The sequence below is a fragment of the Amblyraja radiata genome, chromosome 10 (genome assembly GCF_010909765.2).
Source record: "Amblyraja radiata isolate CabotCenter1 chromosome 10, sAmbRad1.1.pri, whole genome shotgun sequence".
Lineage (NCBI taxonomy): Eukaryota > Metazoa > Chordata > Chondrichthyes > Rajiformes > Rajidae > Amblyraja > Amblyraja radiata.
This window is the reverse complement of record NC_045965.1, coordinates 31138195-31161306: the sequence shown is the minus strand read 5'-3', so window position 1 is coordinate 31161306 and position 23112 is coordinate 31138195. Positions and strand designations below refer to the sequence as shown.

The window sequence follows — 23112 nt, the reverse complement described above, 5'->3', positions numbered from 1 at the left end:
TAATTATATAACTATTATTCAAATAAGTTCTACGTTAATTGCTATTTTTAGGCTTTTTTTCAATTTGAATTTATTACGATATTTAAGACATCAATTGTGATTGGGCATGGATAAACATTTACTGATTAATCCCATTTTTAGTTTGATAAACTATCTGCTTGAATCATGAAGAATAGGAAGCTTTCTTCAGATAGATTTTCCAGACAATCTGCTAGAAGATAGCTGTAACAATCAAGGAAGATGGTCGGTTAGACAGAACAACGGTTCAGCTCTGAATGGATGTGAGCTTTTTTGAGATTTACTATGAAAGAAGTTTTTTTAGCAAAACAAAAATACTGAAATATTACTGTCTAATATAAATTGTAATCCTTAATAACTGAATAGTTTAAAAAAAAATGTCAGTTATACAATAAATACCTGTTCAACAAATAAGTGGTTCATTTACTGCTTTTGAGAGGACACATTTTTGGACTGAGGATACATTTTTTCAATGTAAAGCACAAATCCCTGTACTTCTGGGAGAAGGAATAATTAATTAGTACTCAGCCTCAAGGTAATTAAGTACATATAATTGAAATCTTTGACTGTCTCTATCTTTTATTTCAACGTAATTATTAATGTGCTGGTTAATGATTCTGTGATATGCCTGAGAAAAAGTCACTAAAATCCTTCACTTTGTAGTTTCAAATTATTTTTAAATTGCCTTTAAGGTCAAAGTTTCTTTTGAAATGAGAACTGCTTTGAAAGTAATATCATTAATCAGTATATATATTTATCACTTTACAGATATATGACATTGGCTAATCAAGGCATTGAGGAAAAATATTATCCCCCAAACATATGTATTAAAAAAAATAAGATCTGTGACTGAAATTTATTATGCAACAATAGCATTCAATAGAATTGTGCACTTTACAATGGATATTAATCTATTGGTCAAGATATTGATTTTATTAAAATTGGTTTCAGGTCCATGATAATCAGTTGACTGCTCTTCCTCGTGCAATTGGGCAGTTGGTGAATCTCCAGAAGCTCATTCTCAGGTACTGCCTTGAGTACATTCATGTTTATATATAGATGAGTTTAAAATATTACAAAATAATAAAGTTGAATTAATATTAAGTAAGATTAAAATGGCATTAGGCAAGAATATAAGCAGTTTCAAGTACAGACGATGATGATTAAGACTGAAAGGCCTGCCCTCATTCATGTTTCAATACTGTTTATCTTTCTTATGATAGTGATAAATTGCATTTACGGCTGGTGTTCTCTAACTCAACATTCCTATCTTGTCCGATAGAAACACACACAGCAGAACCATGTGTGGAGTAAAATTAGAATAATCTGCAATCCCATTATTCGGTAATTCTGATGGTTCAGCATCTGGCTTGGGGCATATTTCCCTTAATCCTTTTAAACTCAATGGAACCCTGTGCCTGTGCTATTTTTAAATTAACAAATCCCGGTCCCTACTCTCCCTTTAAGATCACCTGCTTGGAAAACTTATTCTACTGCTGTGTAACATATTTTTAAAAAGTTAATTAAGAGTGTATAGTTTTAATAGAAGTAACATTCAATAATCTAGAAAACCTATCAATTCAGTTCCACCAACATTGTAAATATGCCTGATTATTGGAGTTTTCCTGTCTTTATGATTGTATGCTGCAGCATATTGACTAATAAAATATGAATGAAGTAATATGTTGGTTTTGAAGCTTTAAGTCCTACATGTCAAACAGTTCTTATTAAAATTTAATTCTGCAGGATTATCTGTGAATGCTTTATTATTTCAAAGGAATGAAAAATATGGGAAACTTTTTCTACAAATGCCATAAAAAATAGTAATTATAAAAAACTCGAGATCCTGGGGAGGGAGAGTGTAGGAGGAGAGGGGACAGAGGGAGAGGAGGGGAGTTATGGAGGGAGGGGGGAGTGACAGGGTAGGGGAACGGAGAGATGAGGGAGGGATTGGGGGAGGGTAGGAGGAGAGGGAAAAGAAGAGGGAGGAGGTGAGGAGGGCGAGTGGGGTGGAGGGGGAAAAGAGGAAGAGCAAGGGGGGGGGAGTGGGGAATAGGGGGAGGGCAGAGGGGGAGGTGAGGTGTGATAGTGGGGGGGATAGGGGAGGTGAGTAGGGGGGGGGGGGGGTAGAGGGATAGGAGGGGGTAGGTAGGGGAGAGGAGAATATATTGCCTTCATTGCTTTCAGAAAATGTAAACATATGAATATATGCATATTCTTTCAACTCTTAGCCACAATAAACTTAAGGAATTACCAGATGAACTTTGGAATTTAAGGTCCTTGAAAAATCTCCAACTACAGCATAATGGACTGGAGTACATTCCAGATGATATCGGTCAACTTGTTCATTTAGAAGACCTGGTATGTTAATTATTATAACAGTTGCTTAAAATGTCTCAAATACTAATCTTACATTTTGCCAAAACACAAAATATTAACCAATCACTTTTCTCTTTAATAATCCCTTTTGCTCTTAGTTTACATTTTTTTACATTTACATTACATTTCTTTTTACTTGTTGATGCAGAAAGCAGGACAAATCAAATCTAGTTAATTACCACTCAACCAGCATTACCAGCACTGCATTAGCACTCCATTGCAAGATGTCTATCATGTTAACAAGTAGTACTCACTTCCTGACCAAAGGTCGCCATCGAGCAATATTTCTCTCAGTTTCCATCTGACGTGCTTACTGCTTCCAGCATTTTTCTTTCTTTTTCATGTTTCCACAGTTTGGATTTTTAATTTTTTGACACTTACACATTACTGTTCGCAAGTGTCCAGTTTGGGTTTCACCAGGGCTACGGCAACAGATCTTGTCAGAGCTTTAGATACAAAAAGCTGGAGTAACTCAGCAGGTCAGACAGCATCTCTGAAGAAAAGGAGTATGACATTTTGGGTTGAGACCCTTGTTTGGAGCTTTTGTTCAAACATGGGCCAAATGAAATAATAAAGCAATTTTAGCCCTTCATGCTTTACCATTTAAAATTATATTGTATAAATAGATTTTGCACAATACGAATGAACTTTGGACACCTATACCAAATAAAATCTGTCTCATTGTTTCAACATTTCACTGGGTGATTCCAAGATGCTCCTGTTAAGTAAAACTGCAAACACTTGGCACCTTAAAATACCCGAGTCTCCATGTTGGCTTTTTTGTAGTCCTGGTCTCTCTACCTTAATTACTTATCCTGTCAATATGTCACAATTTCATATAATTTACTTTTGCATAATTTAAAACTAAATATGTGGTTATATCTATAAAGTGAATAAGCATCTTTTAAAGATAAACGACTCCAATCTCTGAAATGAAATCAAAGTTGCATGCAAAATGTTTGGATTTTCATACCAATTTGCTTTAAGGATGTTCTCCTCTCCACATCCTAAGACTGTTATTTGAAAATCCGCTGTGTGATGGCAGTGGGAGTATTGATTAAGTATCTTGACAGGATTTATCCAATAACCGACTTTCAACAATTCCAAGCTCGCTCGGCGAGCTGACAGTTCTTCTGCGATTCAATCTGGCTGCTAACAAACTGAAGAGCATACCCCCAGACATCAGCAAAATGACAAGTAAGTTGGAAAATACAAATTTTATTTTGTATTAATTTTCCATATTGAAGCTATCTTTTGACCTTTTTATATTGTAATATATGTTAGCAAATAGGTAGGTATAGATAATAGTGTCACATGAAAATCAACAACGTTCCCAAATTCTGTGATAAGACTTGTAAATCACCACAACAAAAATCTTAAAACCTGCAATATTACGTACTGTGTCTAAATTGTGGTATTAAACGCACTGTTTAAAAATTCAAACTCTGAAGCTATTGGCTCAGAATTTCATAAGACATAGGAGCAGAATTAAGCCATCTGGCCCATTGAGTCGACTACGCCATTCTATCTGGCGGATCTATCTTTCCCTCTCAACCCCATTCTCCTGCCTTCTCCACATAACCCTTGACACCCTTACGAATCAGGAATCTGTCAATCTCCGCCTTAAAAATACCCAATGACGACCTCCACAGATGTCTGTGGCAATAAATTCCACAGATTCGCCACCCTCTGACCAAAGAAATTCCTCATCTCCTTTCCAAAGGTATTTCCATTAATTCTGAGGCTATTCCCTCTAGTGGGAGAGACTAGGACCAGTGTGTTCAACAATAAAGGCATGTCACAAGCTTTGAATAATGCAAAAGGAAAACACTGAAATGGAGTGATAAAAGAGGAAAGAGGGATGAAAGTGTTCGTGGCCACAAACAAGGATGAATCAAACTGAGGCCCACTTCATATCAAAACAGTCCTTCCCTGCGGAGATTAGGCCTTGCCTATATCTTCCTTCCTTCCAGTCTTGCCCTTTTCTTTAAATCCTCCATATCTCTACATCTTTCTTTCCATCTTATCCTCTTGTTCATCCCTGTTTAGCTCAGGAGTCCGAGTGAGTGGTGAGGGTGGCAGAGGTCATGGTGGGAAGATCAGGAAGCTAATTGGTTGCTTGATGTGTCCAACTTTGAAAGCCAATGGAAGATTTAAGGGCCTGTCCCACTTGGGCGCCATTTTCGACGACAGCCTGAAAAGAGGTTGTCGCGTCGTGGTCTGGTCGTGACGCATCGTGGTCGGGTCGTGACGCGTCGTGTCTCCCTGTCGCCCCTGGATTTTGGAATGTTCAAAACCCAGGGGCGACATCTGGCTGTCTCATGTCGTGCGCCCTGACACACGCTGACGTATGCAGTCCTGCGGGTGACGCCCCATTAGGGTTAGGGACCACAGATGGGCTGTAAAATATTCTTCCTTCAATGCATGGATTTTAAACATTAATATATTAAAAATTAATACAATAAATCAATTGTGCAAATGAAAAGATGTCTGAGTCGTTCAGTTTTATTTACAGATGTGTTGGTCCGTTTCCAGATCCAATCACCGTCTCTAACGTTTCACATGGATTCAGTGAGTGTAGACTGAATTCCCCTCTCTCCCCCACCCCCCATCCCACCTTCCCCTCTCCCCCCTTCTTCCCTTCATCCCTCTTCCTCCCTTCTCCCTGCTCCACTCTTCTCTCCCTTCTCCACTCCACCCTCCCCTCACATCCCCTTCTCCCCCTCTCCCTCCCATTCTCCAACCCCCCCCCCCTCCCCTCCCGATGCCCCCCCCCCCCCCCCATTTGTGGTCCCAGCCTGTGACAGCTAAATCCCACTAATAGTACTACACAAAGGCCACATCATCTGTTTTAGTAACATTAACTATGGGATAAATGCAGACTTTGGGAACAACACCCCCCATCTCCTTCCCCCCCCCAGCCCCCCAGCCCCCTCGCCTTGCTTCAAAATGTGTGGTAGGTATTTAGACTCAGTGGCCGGAGCAGGTGGATGGCACTGGTACATTGACAACATTGCCTGCACCTAGTTGAAAAGCCCGCTGCCTCTGGGGGTTTGGAGAGACCATTGGAAGAGAGATCTGCCTCTGGGACAACTCGTGGCCAACAGTTTGGTTCCCATGAGGAGTAAGCAGAACATTGGGGGTTCGAGTCCAACCCCTAGGGTCCCTGTGTCACATTTAGTTCAGAGATACAGTGCCCTTCAGTCCACCGAGTCCGTAGTGACCAGCGATCCCACGCACACTATCCCACACACGCTAGGGACAATTTATACTTATACCAGGGTTAAGGTTAGGGTTTCTTCCCGTGCTCCAAAGGCACACAGGTTTCTATAAATTGTCCCTAGTGTGTGTGGGATAGTGTGCGGTGGATCGGTGGGTCCACAAATGGGGGCGTCAGGGAAAGTGGGGGGGGAGTTGGAGAATGGGAGAAAGGGGGGGTAGAAGGGGATGTGAGGGGAGGGGGGAGTGGAGTGGGGGGGGGGGGGAAGGGAAGAAGGGGGGGAGAGGGGAGAAGGGTAGGTGGGTGGAGAATGAGGGGTGGGAGGGGGGAAGAGGGGAGTTCAGTCTACACTCACTGAATCCATCCCTGTGAAAAGTTAGAGACGGTGATTGGATCTGGAAGCGTACCAATACATCTGTAAATAAAACTGATCTTTACCTAACAACCTAGAGACATCTTTACCTAACAGTCATAACCTAACCCTAACCGGGCATCACCTGCAGGACACCATACGTCACCAGATTCAGATTCAGATTCAGATTCAATTTTAATTGTCATTGTCAGTGTACAGTACAGAGACAACAAAATGCATTTAGCATCTCCCTGGAAGAGCGACATAGCAAATGATTTGAATAAATAATAATAAGTGTCCTGGGGGGGGGGGGGGGGTGATTGGCAGTCACCGAGGTACGTTGTTGAGTAGAGTGACAGCTGCCGGGAAGAAGCTGTTCCTGGACCTGCTGGTTCGGCAACGGAGAGACCTGTAGCGCCTCCCGGATGGTAGGAGGGTAAACAGTCCATGGTTGGGGTGAGAGCAGTCCTTGGCGATGCTGAGCGCCCTCCGCAGACAACGCTTGCTTTGGACAGACTCAATGGAGGGGAGCGAGGAACCGATGATGCGTTGGGCAATTTTCACCACCCTCTGCAATGCCTTCCGGTCGGAGACAGAGCAGTTGCCATACCATAAGGTACACAAAATTGCTGGAGGAACTCAGCGGGTGCAGCAGCATCTATGGAGCGAAGGAAATAGGCGACGTTTCGGGCCGAAACCCTTCTTCAGACTCCGGAGACAGTTGCCATACCATACTGTGATGCAGTTGGTAAGGATGCTCTCGATGGTGCAGCGGTAGAAGTTCACCAGGATCTGAGGAGACAGATGGACCTTCTTCAGTCTCCTCAGGAAGAAGAGACGCTGGTGAGCCTTCTTGATCAGAGTTGAGGTATTGTGGGTCAAAGAGAGGTCATCGGAGATGTTGACTCCCAGGAACCTGAAGCTAGAAACACGTTCCACCTCCGTCCCGTTAATGTGGATGGGGGTGTGCATGCCGCCCCTGGACTTCCTGAAGTCTACAATGAGCTCCTTGGTCTTCTTGGAGTTAAGGGGCAGGTTGTTGTCAGCACACCATGCTGCTAAGTGCTGGACCTCCTCCCTGTAGGCCGACTCATCGTTGTTGCTGATGAGACCAATCACTGTTGTAACATCTACATACTTGATGATGGTGTTAGTACCATGTACAGGTGTGCAGTCATAGGTGAAGAGAGAGTAGAGGAGGGGACTCAGCACACAGCCCTGTGGAACGCGGTGTTCAGGGTGAGGGTTGAAGAGGTGTGCTTGTCTAACCTAACAGACTGGGGTCTGTTGGTTCAAAGTCCAGTATCCAGTTGCAGAGGGAGGGGTCGATGCCCAGGTTACCGAGTTTGGTGATCAGTTTTGATGGTATAATGGTGTTGAATGCTGAGCTGTAATCGATGAACAGCATTCTTACGTAAGTGTCTCTGTTGTCGAGGTGGGAGAGGGCGGAGTGAAGTGCCGTTGAGATGGCATCCTCCGTACTCCTGTTCTTGCGGTAGGCAAACTGATAGGGATCCAGTGTGGGGGGGTAGGCAGCTTTTGAGGTGTGCCAGGACCAGCCTCTCGAAGCACTTGGTGATGATGGGGGTAAGTGCAACTGGGCGGAAGTCGTTGAGGCTTGCCGCAGTGGAGTGTTTTGGCACTGGCACGATGGAGGTGGTTTTAAGGCACGTGGGAACAACTGCTTGGGCAAGTGACAGGTTGAAGATGTCAGTCCAGACGTCTGTCAGCTGCGCAGCACAGGCCCTGAGCACGCGCCCGGGGATGCCGTCAGGGCCAGCAGCTTTACGTGCATTAGTCCTACTCAGTGCCACGTATACATCGTAGGGGGTGAGTGTGAGGGGTTGGTGATCGGCAGGTAGCACAGCCTTGATGGCTGTCTCTAGATTGTCCCTGTCGAAGCGGCCATAGAAGTGATTAAGCTCCTCAAGGAAGGAGGCGTCGCTGGATGTGGGGGTGGTGTTGGAGTGTCTGTAGTCCGTGATGGCCTGGATGCCTTGCCACATGCGTCGGGGGTCGGAGTTGTTGTTGAAGTGCTCCTCAATCCTGAGCTTATGGCAGTGCTTGGCCTTCTTGATGCCCCTCTTCAGGTTAGCCCTGGCTGAACTGTAGGCTCGAGCATCGCCTGACCTGAAAGCGGTGTCCCGTGCTTTCAGCAGTAGCCTGACCTCGCTGTTCATCCATGGCTTCTGATTCGGGAATATGGTCAACTGTTTGAGGGAGGTGACACTATTGATGGTGGAGTTTAGAAACGAGTCCAGAACAGAGGATGTGTAGGAATCAATGTCCGTGTGGGAGTCAAGGGTGGCCTGGGCTGCAAACGCCTTCCAGTCAGTGTTTCCAAAACACTGCTGAAGTGTGAAGTCCGCTTCCTCTGACCAGACTTTTAACTGTCCTCACAGTTGGTTTAACCCGTCTGATGAGTGGGGAGTACTTAGGGAGCAGGAACAATGAGACGTGATCAGACTGACCAAGGTGGGGGAGGGGGATGGCTTTGTAAGCTTCAGCCATGTTGGTGTAGACTTTGTCCAGTGTCTTGTCTACTCTGTTGTACAACTTGACGGCTTTACGGGCAGTCGTAAAACTGCTCGCAGTCGCCGAAAAAATCGCAAAGTGAGACCGGCTCTTTATGCACCTAAATAATTCTGCAGAACACCAATAATTCTTTAGCTCGCAATGCATTCTCAGCGTATTTCTCGAGGGGGATTAGATTAATCTCTTTCCCTCAACAACTCTTCTCCCTCCAAAAAAAATCAATGATTATTTTCTGAGATCGATTTCACACTGAACAAAAAAGAGTTGTTTTATCTGCTCTTGGATGGATACAAGTGCCAGAATGCATTATATCTGTTATTTTCTCATGTTTTTCTGACATAAAAGATGATATTGCCCACTGAGTCTGTACCAGCACCCAGATCAATCCCACTCTCCTTATTTCTCTGCAACCTATTTCCTCTCTACTGCCATCAACTCCTCTCGGATTCTCCTACCACCCTATAGTGGCCAATGATCTGAGTAATCATTGTGCTGTTTGGGAGAACAACACTGGACGTGAAAGTTGCCATGGTATAGATGTGAGGAAGGTCATCTCAGGCCACAGTAGAATATAGATCAGATGGATCATATAGATCAGTATGCAGTAAATGGTAGGGTGCTAAGGAACGTTGATGAACAGAGGGACCTTGGGGCTCAAGTCCATAGTTCCTTGAAAGTGGTAACAGATGTGGTGAAGAAAGCATATGACATGCTTACCTTCATAGGTTTGGCCATAGAATATAAAGGTTTTGTTAAGCAACTGGGCCAAACATTTGTTAGACATCACTTGGAACACTGTGCAAGTCAGCACAATGTAAGAAGGATGTGGTTTGTGCTGAAAGACTAGAGGAGATTCATCAGAATGTTCTCTGGATGTTAATTATGAGGAGAGATTGGATAGGCGGGGCTTGTTTCATCTGGAGCAGAAGAAGCTGACGGATGACCTGAAAATTTATGAGGTAGATAATGGGATTATTTTTCCCATGGTAGATGTATGCAAAACAATATGTCATAGATTTAACATAATAGGAAGGAGTTTTCAGAATGATTTGAAGGGAAACACTCCACAGAGAGTGGTTATTATCTGGAGCTGCATATAATTATATACAATCACTATGTTTAAGAGACATTTGGACAGGTACTTAAATAGGCAATGCATTTAACCATATGTACTTAATGCATGCAAATGGGGTTAGTATAGATGAGTGAAAAGAGTGGCATGGGCATGGTTGGCTGAAGATCCCATTTCTGTGCTGTACAATGTTATGAGTCTGTCTGCAAATTCCACACAGACAGGACTGTGGGCTTGGATCAAACCCAAGTCTCTGGACACAGCACAACCATGTCAAGCAAAGAATACACTGGTTTGTTACATTATCCAACTAAGTAGCATAATCGAATAAATGAGGAATTGGAAATCAATTGAGAGTTCATTATACAAACATTTGTAAATCAACTTTTCTTTTAATTTATAATATAACTTTCTTGGTTCCAAAATGTTATCAAGATGGGAAAAGAAACTTACTGAGGAATTGTTCAGAATTTCCCAACACAGCCGAGGCATTGAATGCATCATTAGACGTACATTTATGGTCTGTAAACTGTATTGTGTAGATTTTGCTGGAAAATAAATTATATTGTGAGAAAGGAAGAAGATGCACAAAATTAATTGGGAATGTTCTGGGTGAACTATCATTCCAAATGGTATCTGAATCCTATGGTTGTAGTGTGAAACCAACTATATTAAACTTACTTTATAATTTGTCTTAATTTATTCAGGCTTAAAGTTTCTGGATATGACTCATAATGAACTGGAATGTGTCCCTTCAGAATTAGCGACCTTGGTTTCATTAGAACAGCTTTATTTGAGACATAACAGGCTTCGCCACCTACCACAGTTTCCATCCTGTAAATATCTGAAGGTACTTTGAGAATACTATCATTTTAATGTATTTTTTTTTACTATCTCCAAGTTGCTATTATGTTTTGGGCTGTTTCCTGTATAGATCTATTCTCTCAATCTATGTTAAAGCATTAAAACTAAGCTTTGACATCTGATGCCGTTACTACCATACTTTAAATATAATAAAGTTCATCACACTTTAGAAATTGTTAGGTCAGTGGGAAGATTTGAATGATACAGATTTACAGCTCAGATGCTTGAGTAAATATATGAATTAGACATTGTCTAAATGCTTGTTTGTGATGTTAAATAATCTACTTATTTTTTAATGTCTGTGGTCTTTAACTATCATTAATATTTATAGATTTAAAAAATGTTATCCAGTTTTCTATTTGGAATATCTGCAAAAACTAATGTTTATAGTTTTGTGTATTTCCTGTGTCCTCTGATAGGAAAAACAATCTGATTAATAGGTGGTTAAAAATAACATCTTATAATATAATTGAAATGAAATATTATGCCCAAGCTGGATTACATGTACTTTTAAAGTAGCTACCAATTGTACTGTTGCCTCTGCACTACAGGAACTGTATGTTGGAAATAACCAAATAGAGTATTTGGGGTCGGAGCACTTGCAACCTTTAAGTGCCATCAGTGTATTGGAGCTCCGTGACAATAAACTGAAATCACTGCCCGATGAAGTTCTTCTGCTTCAAGGTCTAGAACGATTGGACCTCACAAACAATGATATTTGCAAGTATGTTTTTTTAAATTCAATTGTGAAATACAGCGCGGAAATAGGCCCTTCGGTCCACACCGACCAGCGATCCCTGCACATTAACGCTATCCTACATACTAGGAACAATTTACATTTATACTAAGCCAATTAACCTACAAACCTGTCCGTCTTTAGAGTGTGGGGGAAACTGGAGCACCTGGAGAAAACCCATGCAGGTCACGGGGAGAACGTACGAACCAATAGTCGGAATCGAACCCGGGTCTCTGGTGCTGTAAGGCAGCATCTCTACTGCTGTGCCCCCGTGCCGCATACGATAGTCATTAAGGCATGTTATCGTACTTTTCTGTGGCACCGGGGTGAGTGGTCCTCTTAAGCAGATGGGAATCTCATAATGGAGTTGGGAGAAGTTAATGATGTCTGCGAATATTCCTGCCATTGGGTCTCTGGAGACAAGGTTGGGGACTCCATCCAGGACAATTGTTTTGCATGGGTTCACTTGCACGAACGTTGACCTGATTTCTGTGACAGTAGACATAGGTGCATCTGAGACTTGGTGACTGCATTGTTTGCCCCAACCTGCCCAGCACCAGCTCTCGCCAGTTACCTCAACACACTGGCAACGGGGTGGTCCATTGCTGCAGGAGGGCCAGTGGTGGGTTCCTAACACAGCGAATGTAGCAGTCAAGAGAGCAGAGGTACCTAATACAGGACTGCCGTCAGTTATGCATCAATATGATATTTGTTACTGTGAATGCATCCTGGACACCAAAGGAGTTACCAGCTTATCTGGAAGTAGGAATAATATAACACACTATGCTGTGCCATTTTGTTTATTGAGGTCGGAAGTGCAAATGGACCAGCTGTGGCTACAAGGTAAGAAGGGACCTACTATGGCGAGTGACTCGTCTACTGACACCCCATAGCCTTTCCACCATCCATAAGGCATAAATCTGGATTGTGATGGAATATTGTCCACTTGCCTGGATGGGTGCATTTTCAACAACACTCGAGTTGCTTGATGCCATCTGGCTTGCTTGCTTAATATTCAATCAATCACTCATTGCCTCTACTGCAGGCTCATAGTGGCAGCAGTTCGCATTGACGTTACTCATTTTGGCAGACCTATGACCTCCTCCAGCAAGGACAAAGGTAGAAGGTAACATCCCATAAGCTGATTTCCCTCATAGTCACACACTATCCCGATTTGGAAATATACCAGTATTCCTTTTGTCTAATCTTTGGAACTCCCTACTAATAGCAATGAGGGCGTACTTTCACTACATGGTCGTTTCAGATTGAATCGGTATGATCAATCTATTGATCTGAAGAAGGGTCTCGACCCGAAACATCACCCATTCCTTCTCTCCAGAGATGCTGCTTGTCCCGCTGAGTTACTCTAGGAATTTGTGTCTACCCTGATCAATCCATTAATATTTATACAAAAATCCCATAAATAATTAGGATGTAACATTTGCTGGAAAATCTCTTGTTCATTCATGAAATGCTCTTTGACATGCAGCTTGCCGTATAAACTAGGAAATCTTCCAAAGTTGAAATCTCTATTGCTGGAGGGCAACCCACTGCGTTCCATTCGCAGAGACATTATTAATGTGAGTAATTCCATATTTTATCATGTCTTTTTAATAATTGTCATTGTGATTAATTATGATTTGTAGAATACCTGAAGGATTAATGTTGGTGTGCCAGATTTTCATAGCAACAAAGATAGACTCAAAATGCTGGAACTCGGTGTCAGGCAGCATCTCAGAAGAGAAAGGATGGATGACATTTTGGGTCGGGACCCTTCTTCAGACTGAAGGTAGAGGGGAGGCAACTGGAGGTAAGGAAAGGCCAGAACAGAGCAGGGCCAGCAACAGATGACCAAGGATGAGTGGAGCCTACAATGCCCATACAAAGGTATACAAGGATGCAAACAGTGAAACTAGTAGGACAACTAGGATGGGGGAGAGGGGGAATGCTGGTGGTTACTTGAGATGAGAGAAATCATCATTCATGCTGCTGTGCTGTAAGTTGCCCAAGCTAAATATGAGGTGCTGTTCCTCCAATTTGCGTGTGGTCTCACTCTGACAGTGGAGGAGGCCCAGGATAGATGGGTCAGTATTGCAATGGGAAGGAGAGTTAAAATGTTTGGAAATAGGGAGATGTGTAGGCCAAGGAGGACTGCGCTTAAGTGTTCAGCGAAATGATTGCCCAGTCTCCGCTTGGGCTCGCCGATATATAGGAGCCCACACCGAAAACAATGGATACAGTAGGTGAGGTTGGAGAAGGTGCAAGTAAACCTCTGCCTCCCCTGAAAGGACTGTTGGGGACCCTGGATGGAGTCAAGGGAAGATGTACAAGGACAGGTGTTGAACTCTCTGTCTACTCCCTTTCCTCGTGGTCACCCACCTACTCTCTTCCTGTACCTTGGGTATGACCACCTCACTATCACTCCTATCTATGAAACCTTCAATCTCCATGATCCAGAGGCCATCTAGCTGCAGCTCCTGTTCTCTGACGTGGTCTGTAAGCAGCTGCACCTGGACACACCTCCCACAGGTGTAGTCATCAGGGACACCGGCAGTTTCCCTACTTCCCCACTTGCTGCAGGAGTACATTGCACCATTCTACCTGAGCTGCCAAGTAGTATGGATTTTCCGTATTTTGTACGGTAATGCGATTAGAATACGGATGTTCGGTTTTGTGTTGTTAAATACGGATTTTAAATACGGAGTTCAGTTCGGTCTGAAGAAGGGTCTCAACCAGAAACGTCACCCATTCCTTCTCCTTCTCGCTGCCTGTCCAGCTCCAGGTTTTTGTTTTAAATAATATTTTTATGAGAAGCATATACATATCATAATCAAAACACATTTTGTTTATCAATTACATATTGTTAATAGATGGAATTCCAGCTATCAAAGTGATAGGGGTCCTCATTTATCAATTGCATATTAACTGCTTCTATTTGTTTATTTTTTTTATAGATAGGAAGAAAGAAGAGAACAAAACGATAAAAAAAGAATAGAATAAATTACCAATAATACAACTTTGGAGATTGGTCCGTAGATTATAAAACCCACTCCAGGTTTAAACAGAATGCTGTCAGTTTAATGCGTGGAAATTTAAACGAAGAGCCGTTGGCTACAGCGCTATGGGTTCTAAAAATAGCGCTACCAGCTAGAGCGCTATAGGCTTTAAACATAGCGCTATGGGCTTTAAACATAGCGCTATGGGCTTTAAACATAGCACTATGGGCGTTACACATAGCACTATGGCCACAGCGCTATGGGTCACAGACTGTTCGGGAAAATTCTCGTATAACAATGAGTGTTTGGAATTCTCTTTCTCAGTGGTAGTTGAGCCTTTGATTATTTTTCAGGCAGTGTTAGAATTCTGGATAAGCCCAGTGGTGAAAGGTTACCAGTGTGATTGCAGTTACATTGGGATTGGCCTTGAATTTACAGAACGGTGGGTGGGTTCAAGGGGAAGAGAGGGAGGGGTGAAGAGATGGAGAGGGAGAAGGAGAGAGGGAGGGAGAAAAAAAGGAGGGAGAAGGAGAGAGGAAGGGAGGGAATAAGAGGGAGGGAGAAAAAAAAGAGAGGGTGGAGGAGGAGCGGCGTTTCTGGACAGGGTCCGTACTCGTCTTGAGGGCTCTCTTTGCTTTGGGCGGTCTGGATGGAGTTTTCTGATAGTAGGGTTATTGGATACTGAGAGAGAGAGTCTTCCAAAATTGAATGGCTTCTACATCATCTGATGCTAAAAGCAGGAAGCAGCTGTTTAAACAGCAGTATACAAAGAGATGACAATGAATGCACTGCAAGTAAGGTGCGTAGAAGACATGTCAATTGGTAGCAAAGTTATGCATTCTTGACCTCTTACATGGGTATGACTGCGCATAAAAAATAACATTTTTTTCAGCACAATGGCACTGCGTAAAATTACTGATTTCCTTAGCAAAATACAGATTTTCAGGTTCTAGAATACTGAAATGCTCTGACAAAACTTGGCAGCTCTGTTCTACCCGCCATCTTGACTGCACCAAAGCAAGACATAAAAAGCACAAGAATCGCACATGGCAGGCTACACAACAGGCTGTACCTTGTATCCCCTGCCCCCTCTCCTCCCTTCCAACTTGAGCCAAAGACTTGCACTTGCGCTCAACACACCATTTATGACTCTTGAGCCAATGATTCACACTTGCCTTCAACACAGCACTTCACCTCTACACACCCTATCTCCCAACATGGCTGCCCCCAATAAGCCGCATCGCTACACTTTGCCTTCTAAGTAGCTGCTTAATTAGCCAACTTTGATCACCCAACCAATCCATGGGCTTGTTTTTCGAGTCTTCTGCTCCTGCTCGAACCTGAAATTAACTTGCTCCAGCCAATCTTTGCGCCAACTTTTCAAGTCTCTTGCTCCTGTGTCTGAAATTAAGTAGACATGGGGTGATTAGGGATAGGCAGCACGGTTGTGTGTGTGGGAGATCATGTCTTACATATTTGATTGCGTTTTGAAGAACTAAAACGACTGACGAGGGGAAAGCTGTAGACTTAGCAAGGCATTTGATAAGGTTCCACATGTTAGGCTGCTCTGGAAGGCTCACTGGATACAGAATTGGCTTCATGGAAGGAAACTGAGGGTGATGGTGGAAGTCATCTTTCAGATTGGATTCCGGTGACTAGTGGTGCTCCTCAGGGATTGGTGCTGGGCCCATTGCTGTTTGTGGTGTATATCAATGATTTAAATGAGAATATACAATCTGTGATTAGTAAGTTACAGATGTCACTAAAGCAGGTGGTATAGTGGACAATAAAGATGGTTATCAAAAAATACAGCAGGATCTTGATCAGTTTGGCAAATGAGCTAAGGAATGGCAAATGGGGATCAATGCAGATAAGTGCGTTGCAGTTTGGGAAGTTAAACCAGGGCAGGACCTTAACAGTGAATGATAGGACACTATCATTGTTGTGGAACAGAGGGATCTAGGAGTACTGGTACCGAATCCGGGCGACTGCTAATTACAGAAGCAGATCTACAATCACACATTACAATTGCACCACATTTTAAAATCTCTATTCTGACTGTACACTGTGAATGGCTCGATTGTAATCATGTATTGCCTTTCTGCTGACTGGTTAGCACACAACAAATGCTTTTCACTGTGCCACGGTACACGTGATAATAAACTAAACTGAACATATTTCCTTGAAAGTGATGTCATAAGGGTGGTAAAAAAGGTTTTGGTACATTGGTTTCATCAGTCAGGGTATTGAGTATAGAAGTTTGGGCATTATTTTACAGTTGTACAAGACGTTGGTGAGGCTGTATTTGGAGCACTGTGTTCAGTTGGCTCTTGGAAGGATATCATTAAACTCGAAAAGGTGTGGGGGCATGAGCAATAGGGAAAGATTGGACAGGCTAGGACTTTATTCTTGGAGCGCAGGAGGCAGAGGGATGTTCTTATAGTGGTGTATAAAATCATGAACAGAATGTATAGGGTGAATACACAGTCTTTTATTCAGAGTAGGAGAATCAAGAACCAGAGGACATGCGCGTCGATCTCTACAAAGCTGAGGCCACGCGCCAACTCTCGCACACCTCCTCCTACTTACCCATGGACCATGACCCCACTGACGAGCACCAGGCCACCATTTCTAGCACCATCACCGACTTCATCAATTCCCACGCCCTGCCCGACCAAGCTTCCAACCTCATCGTTCCCCAGCCCCGCACGGCCCGTTTTTACCTTCTCCCCAAAATCCACAAATCCGGCTCTCCCGGCAGACCCATTGTCTCTGCGTGTTCGTGCCCCACCGAACTCATCTCCACATACCTTGACTCCATCCTATCCCCCTTGGTCAAATCCCTCCCCACCTATGTTCTAGACACCTCAGACACTCTCCGCCGCCTCCACGCATTCCACTCTCTGGGCCCTCACCCCCTCATCTTCACCATGGATGTCCGGTCACTCTACAACTCCATCCCCCACCAGGATGGCCTCGGAGCCCTCCGGTTCTTCCTCGACCAGAGGAGCAACCTATACCCAGCCACTGACACTCTCCTCCGCTTAGCGGAGTTGGTCCTCACCCTCAACAACTTTACATTTGACTCCTCCCATTTCCTCCAAACACAAGGCGTAGCTATGGGCACACGCATGGGCCCCAGCTACGCCTGCCTCTTTGTCGGGTACGTTGAACAATCCTTGTTCGAGACGTACCAGGGCCCCATCCCCGACCTCTACCTCCGTTACATTGACGACTGCTTTGGGGCCACCTCCTGCACCTACACACAACTGACTGACTTCATCCACTTCACCACCAACTTCCATCCGGCACTCCAATACACCTGGACGATTTCCGACACTTCCCTACCATTCCTTGACCTCACCATCTCCATCGCAGGGGACAGACTCCTGACCGACATACATTACAAACCCACTGACTCACATGGCTATCTGGACTACACGTCTTCCCACCCTGCCCCCTGTAAAGACTCCATCCCCTACTCCCAATTCCTCCGCCTACGCCGCTTCTGTTCCCAGGATGAGACATTCCATACCAAGGCATCGGAAATGTCCTCGTTCTTCAGGGAACGGGGATTCCCCTCCGCCACCATAGATGAGGCTCACACCAGGGTCTCATCCATACCCCGTAACACTGCTCCCTCTCCCCATCCCCGCACTCGCAACAAGGGCAGAGTCCCTCTGGTCCTCACCTTTCACCCCACCAGCCGGCAAATACAACACATAATCCTCCGCCATTTCCGCCACCTCCAACGTGACCCCACCACTCGCCACATCTTCCCATCTCCCCCCATGTCTGCCTTCCGCAAAGACCGCTCCCTCCGCAACTCCCTCGTCAATTCTTCCCTTCCCTCCCGCACCACCCCCTCCCCGGGCACTTTCCGTTGCAACCGCAAGAAATGCAACACCTGTCCCTTCACCTCCCCCCTCGACTCCATTCAAGGACCCAAGCAGTCGTTCCAGGTGCGACAAAGGTTTACCTGTATCTCCTCCAACCTCATCTACTGCATCCGCTGCTCTAGATGTCAGCTGATTTACATCGAGGAGACTAAGCGTAGGTTGGGCGATCGTTTCGCCGAACACCTCCGCTCAGTCCGCAATAACCTACCTGAACTCCCGGTGGCTCAGCACTTCAACTCCCCCTCCCATTCCCAATCCGACCTCTCTGTCCTGGGTCTCCTCCATTGCCAGAGTGAGCAACAGCGGAAATTGGAGGAACAGCACCTCATATTCCGTCTGGGGACCTTGCGTCCGGATGGCATTAACATTGAATTCTCCCAATTTTGCTAGCCCTTGCTGTCTCCTCCCCTTCCTTAACCATCTAGCTGTCTCCTCCCACCCTCCCATCCGCCCGCCCTCAGGCTCCTCCTCCTCCTCCCCTTTTCCATCCTTCTCCCCCATCAGTCTGAAGAAGGGTTTCGGCCCGAAACGTCGCCTATTTCCTTCGCTCCATAGATGCTGCTGCACCCGCTGAGTTTCCCCAGCAATTTTGTGTACCTAAGATTAATGCTAATGACTGATTCTGTGTCTTTTACAGGGAGGAACACAAGAACTTCTCAAGTACTTAAGGAGTAGGATGGAAGGTACATAAGCGACTTCAAAAGGCTACATAAGTAATTTTCCAGTATAAATTTATTGAAAATGAATCAAATTTTTTGTGATGTTTACATAGGGATTTTTGGCTTGTATTTTCCCCAGCTAGCTAGTTGAATGGAAGCAAACTTCCTTATCATGGGTGCTCACATTGGCCTTCAAGGATTCAATTATACTTTATTGTCACATGTACCTAGGTACAGTGAAATGCTTTGTTTTGCATATAACCCGGTAATATATGGCAGACCCCTTCTAGGCAGTACCAAATTTAGTGGCAACAAATTTGCAGGCTTTCACTGAACAGTCCCATCTACTGCCTGCCCCTATTAGATCCCCCTTCATTCTCGGCACTGGTATTTTCTTCCCCAGATTGTCTGTGATTATTGCTGATGGTATCAGTCATTACCCATAAAACATCAAAATACATGAATTTTCTTCCAATGTCACAGTATAAGGCATGTGGACAAGGGAACGCCTTTGTATGTGACTGTTGGGATTGCATAGATTGAACCCAAGGCTCCTGTGCTGTGATCCACAGCCTTTCACCATATTTATGAACAACATCCTGATGGAATAGAGAATATATATCCTTGTTTACTAATAGACTATTTTGTTAGATAAAAGCCAAAAGCAATAAAGAGGCAATGTTTAGTTATTGGGGGGAAAACTGTGGCAGATGAAATTTAATGCGGATAAACCAAAATATTCTCAATAAGGAGACGAGGAGTTCATGACAATTATATTTAAGAATGCACGTGCACAATGATAAAAGCAATAAAAATGACAATTGGAATATTACCCTACATTGCAAGGTCGATAGTATGAAATAAAGTTGGCAAATTATGCTGGAATGGTGGCAAAGCTTGGTCAGGCCACACTGGGAGTTGTATGTGCAGTTTCGAGAATCAAACATCAGGAAATAAATCGTGGACTTGAAGAGATGGAAGGCAAATTCACCAGAAGTATTCCAGAACTTGAAATCATCTTTAACTATAATGTATTTAAGTCACCATCTGTTTATTTATTTATTGTAAACTTTGTCTTTGACTGCTAGTAACCTGAGAATAACGAATTGCAAGGTATATATCAAAGAACTGCGAAACCATGTGTCGGAAGCTATTGTTTTAATGCATGTATGTTCATCACAAATAGATTCTTGATTTATTGTGTTTTTGCTTAGAACAAGCAGATGGCGAAGGTGACAGTGGCCCTGGAACAGCTATGACATTTCCAAGTGAGTCTAACGCCACTGTCTACAACATAGGAACACACAAGATGTTAGAATACAGGTATGTAATGTGGAATAGGAATACATTTGGTGATATTGAGATTTCTGCAGATTTATTAGTTCTTATAATGTGTACTTGATATAATGCCCAGTTTCACAGCAAAGTTTCAACATTAACGGTTTGCTCTCCCTGCCCCCGATGTCCTCTCTATCCCACTCTCCTCCTCTTTGTGCCTCTCTGTGTCTTCCTGTCAAATTGGGTCGATGGTAAGAGATAGGGTGGCAGTGGAGCATTGTTATTCAGTTGGATGTCAGTGATTAGTGGTGTGCTACAGGGATCAGTGCTAGGTTAAGTATTTGGACAACAATATCGTTAATATGGTTTATGTCTGAATGACATAAAAATGGTGCTATGATAGACAATGAAGAAAGTTGTGTAAGATGACAACACAATCTAGATGAACTGGGGAGGTGGGCCAAAGAATGGCAGATGGAATTTAGCTTGGATATGTGTGAGGCATTATAGTTTGGTAAGTAAAACTATGGTAGGACTTAAATGGCAGTGTAATAGACAGAGAAATCCAAGAGTATAGGTACATAGACCCTTGAAATTGGTGACACGTGGTGAAAAGGCATTTGACACATTTGGCTTCATTAGCCAGCGCATCAAATGCAATAGTTGAGATGCCATTATGCAAATCTACACGTTGTTGGTGAAACCACACAGAGTATTGTGCACAGATCTGGGTTCCCAGCTTTAGGAATTATGTCATTAGCTGCAAAGGGTGCACAAAAGATTCACTAGGATGTTACCAAGGAGACTGGGGTGGGGGGTGGCATTGGCTGAGTTACAAAGAGAGACTGGACAGGCTGGGATTTTTTTCCCCCAGAATGTAGAAGGTTGAGGGGTGACTTTACAGAAATATATAAAATTATGATGGACATAGATAAGGTGAATGGTCACAGTCATATTCCCATGTTAGGGAAGTCTGAAATAGAGGGCACATTTTTAAGGTGAGAGGGGAAAGATTTAAAGGGGACCTGAGGGGAAACTTTTTCATAAATGGAACGAGCTGCCAGAGGAAGTGATCAAAGCAGGTATAACCAGCTTGGATCAACATCTTGTTTGGCAATGGCGAGTTGGGCCAAAAGCCCTGTATCTCTATAATACTAAAACTCTTTGTCGCGTGCGTGCGTGTCTGGTTCATTTTTCTATTTTCCTATTTTCTTCCAAACGCTAGGCCACAGCCTTCCCATTTTAACACATTGTACTCACATTTTTCACGTTGAGGCGATGCACGTCTTCCCGCCGCATTCCCACCGATGTTTCCGAACTTTTTAATCGTTTAAAGTCGAGCTGATGGCTGGAGTCTACAACTAGGGCCGGGCTGAGTACAAGAACCAGGCCGAGTTGCAGGCCCTGGCGCTGCTCTACGACCTGGGTAGGTCCTGGGGCAGGGAATCGGGGGGAGGATGAGAGAAATAAGGAGGAGAGAGATGGGAGGGGGGGTGGTGGAGGAGTCTCCTCTTCCCCCTCCCCCTCCCCACCCCGCCTCTCTACCCACCCCCCCTCTCATCTACCCCCCCTCTATCTATCTCCCCCTCTATCTATCTCCCCCTCTATCTATCCCCCCTCTCTATCTATCCCCCCTCTCTATCTATCCCCCTCTCTATCTACCCCCCTCTCTATCTATCCCCCCTCTCTATCTACCCCCCCCCTCTCTATCTACCCCCCCCTCTCTATCTACCCCCCCTCTCTATCTACCCCCCCCCTCTCTATCTACCCCCCCCTCTCTATCTCCCCCCCTCTCTATCTACCCCCCTCTATCTATCCCCCCTCTCTATCTACCCCCCTCTCTATCTACCCCCTCTCTATCTATCCCCCCTCTCTATCTACCCCCCCCTCTCTATCTACCCCCCCCTCTCTATCTACCCCCCCCTCTCTATCTACCCCCCTCTCTATCTACCCCCCCTCTCTATCTACCCCCCCTCTCTATCTACCCCCCCTCTCTATCTACCCCCCTCTCTATCTACCCCCCTCTCTATCTACCCCCCCTCTCTATCTACCCCCCCTCTCTATCTACCCCCCCTCTCTATCTACCCCCCCTCTCTATCTACCCCCCCCTCTCTATCTACCCCCCCTCTCTATCTACCCCCCCCCTCTCTACCCACCCCCTCTCTACCCACCCCCCCTCTCATCTACCCGCCCTCTATCTATCTCCCCCTCTATCTATCCCCCCCTCTATCTATCCCCCCTCTCTATCTATCCCCCTCTCTATCTACCCCCCTCTCTATCTATCCCCCCTCTCTATCTACCCCCCCCCTCTCTATCTACCCCCCTCTCTATCTACCCCCCTCTATCTATCCCCCTTCTCTATCTACCCCCCTCTCTATCTCCCCCTCTCTATCTACCCCCTCTCTATCTATCCCCCCTCTCTATCTACCCCCCCCTCTCTATCTACCCCCCCCTCTCTATCTACCCCCCCCTCTCTCTCTACCCCCCCTCTCTATCTACCCCCCCCTCTCTATCTACCCCCCCTCTCTATCTACCCCCCCCTCTCTATCTACCCCCCTCTCTATCTACCCCCCCCTCTCTATCTACCCCCCCCTCTCTATCTACCCCCCCCTCTCTATCTACCCCCCCCTCTCTATCTATCCTCCCTCTCTATCTACCCCCCCCTCTCTATCTATCCCCCCCTCTATCTATCCCCCCTCTCTATCTACCCCCTCTCTATCTATCCCCCCTCTCTATCTACCCCCCCCTCTCTATCTACCCCCCCCTCTCTATCTATCCCCCCCTCTATCTACCCCCTCTCTCTATCTACCCCCTCTCTCTATCTACCCCCTCTCTATCTACCCCCTCTCTATCTACCCCCCTCTCTATCTATCCCCCTCTCTATCTACCCCCTCTCTCTATCTACCCCCTCTCTATCTACCCCCTCTCTATCTACCCCCCTCTCTATCTACCCCCCCTCTCTATCTACCCCCTCTCTATCTACCCCCTCTCTATCTACCCCCCTCTCTATCTATCCCCCCTCTCTATCTACCCCCTCTCTATCTACCCCCTCTCTATCTATCCCCCCTCTCTATCTACCCCCCCCTCTCTATCTACCCCCCCCC

At 44.9% G+C, this 23112-nt stretch overlaps 1 protein-coding gene across 2 annotated transcripts in view; it reads left to right on the top strand.

Annotated features, from left to right (window-relative positions):
- Positions 1-23112, top strand: part of lrrc40 (leucine rich repeat containing 40) — a 54174-nt gene that overhangs the window by 3574 nt on the left and 27488 nt on the right. The window contains exons 3-10 of one of the 2 annotated variants that reach the window (XM_033028485.1): positions 970-1043; positions 2250-2379; positions 3471-3594; positions 10284-10426; positions 10992-11164; positions 12666-12756; positions 18709-18754; positions 19954-20053. In XM_033028485.1, the coding sequence (XP_032884376.1) occupies positions 970-1043; positions 2250-2379; positions 3471-3594; positions 10284-10426; positions 10992-11164; positions 12666-12756; positions 18709-18754; positions 19954-20053 (881 nt within the window). Of the gene's footprint in view, positions 1-969; positions 1044-2249; positions 2380-3470; positions 3595-10283; positions 10427-10991; positions 11165-12665; positions 12757-18708; positions 18755-19944; positions 20054-23112 lie in introns of both variants that reach the window. The other variant, XM_033028484.1, reaches the window with a different exon arrangement.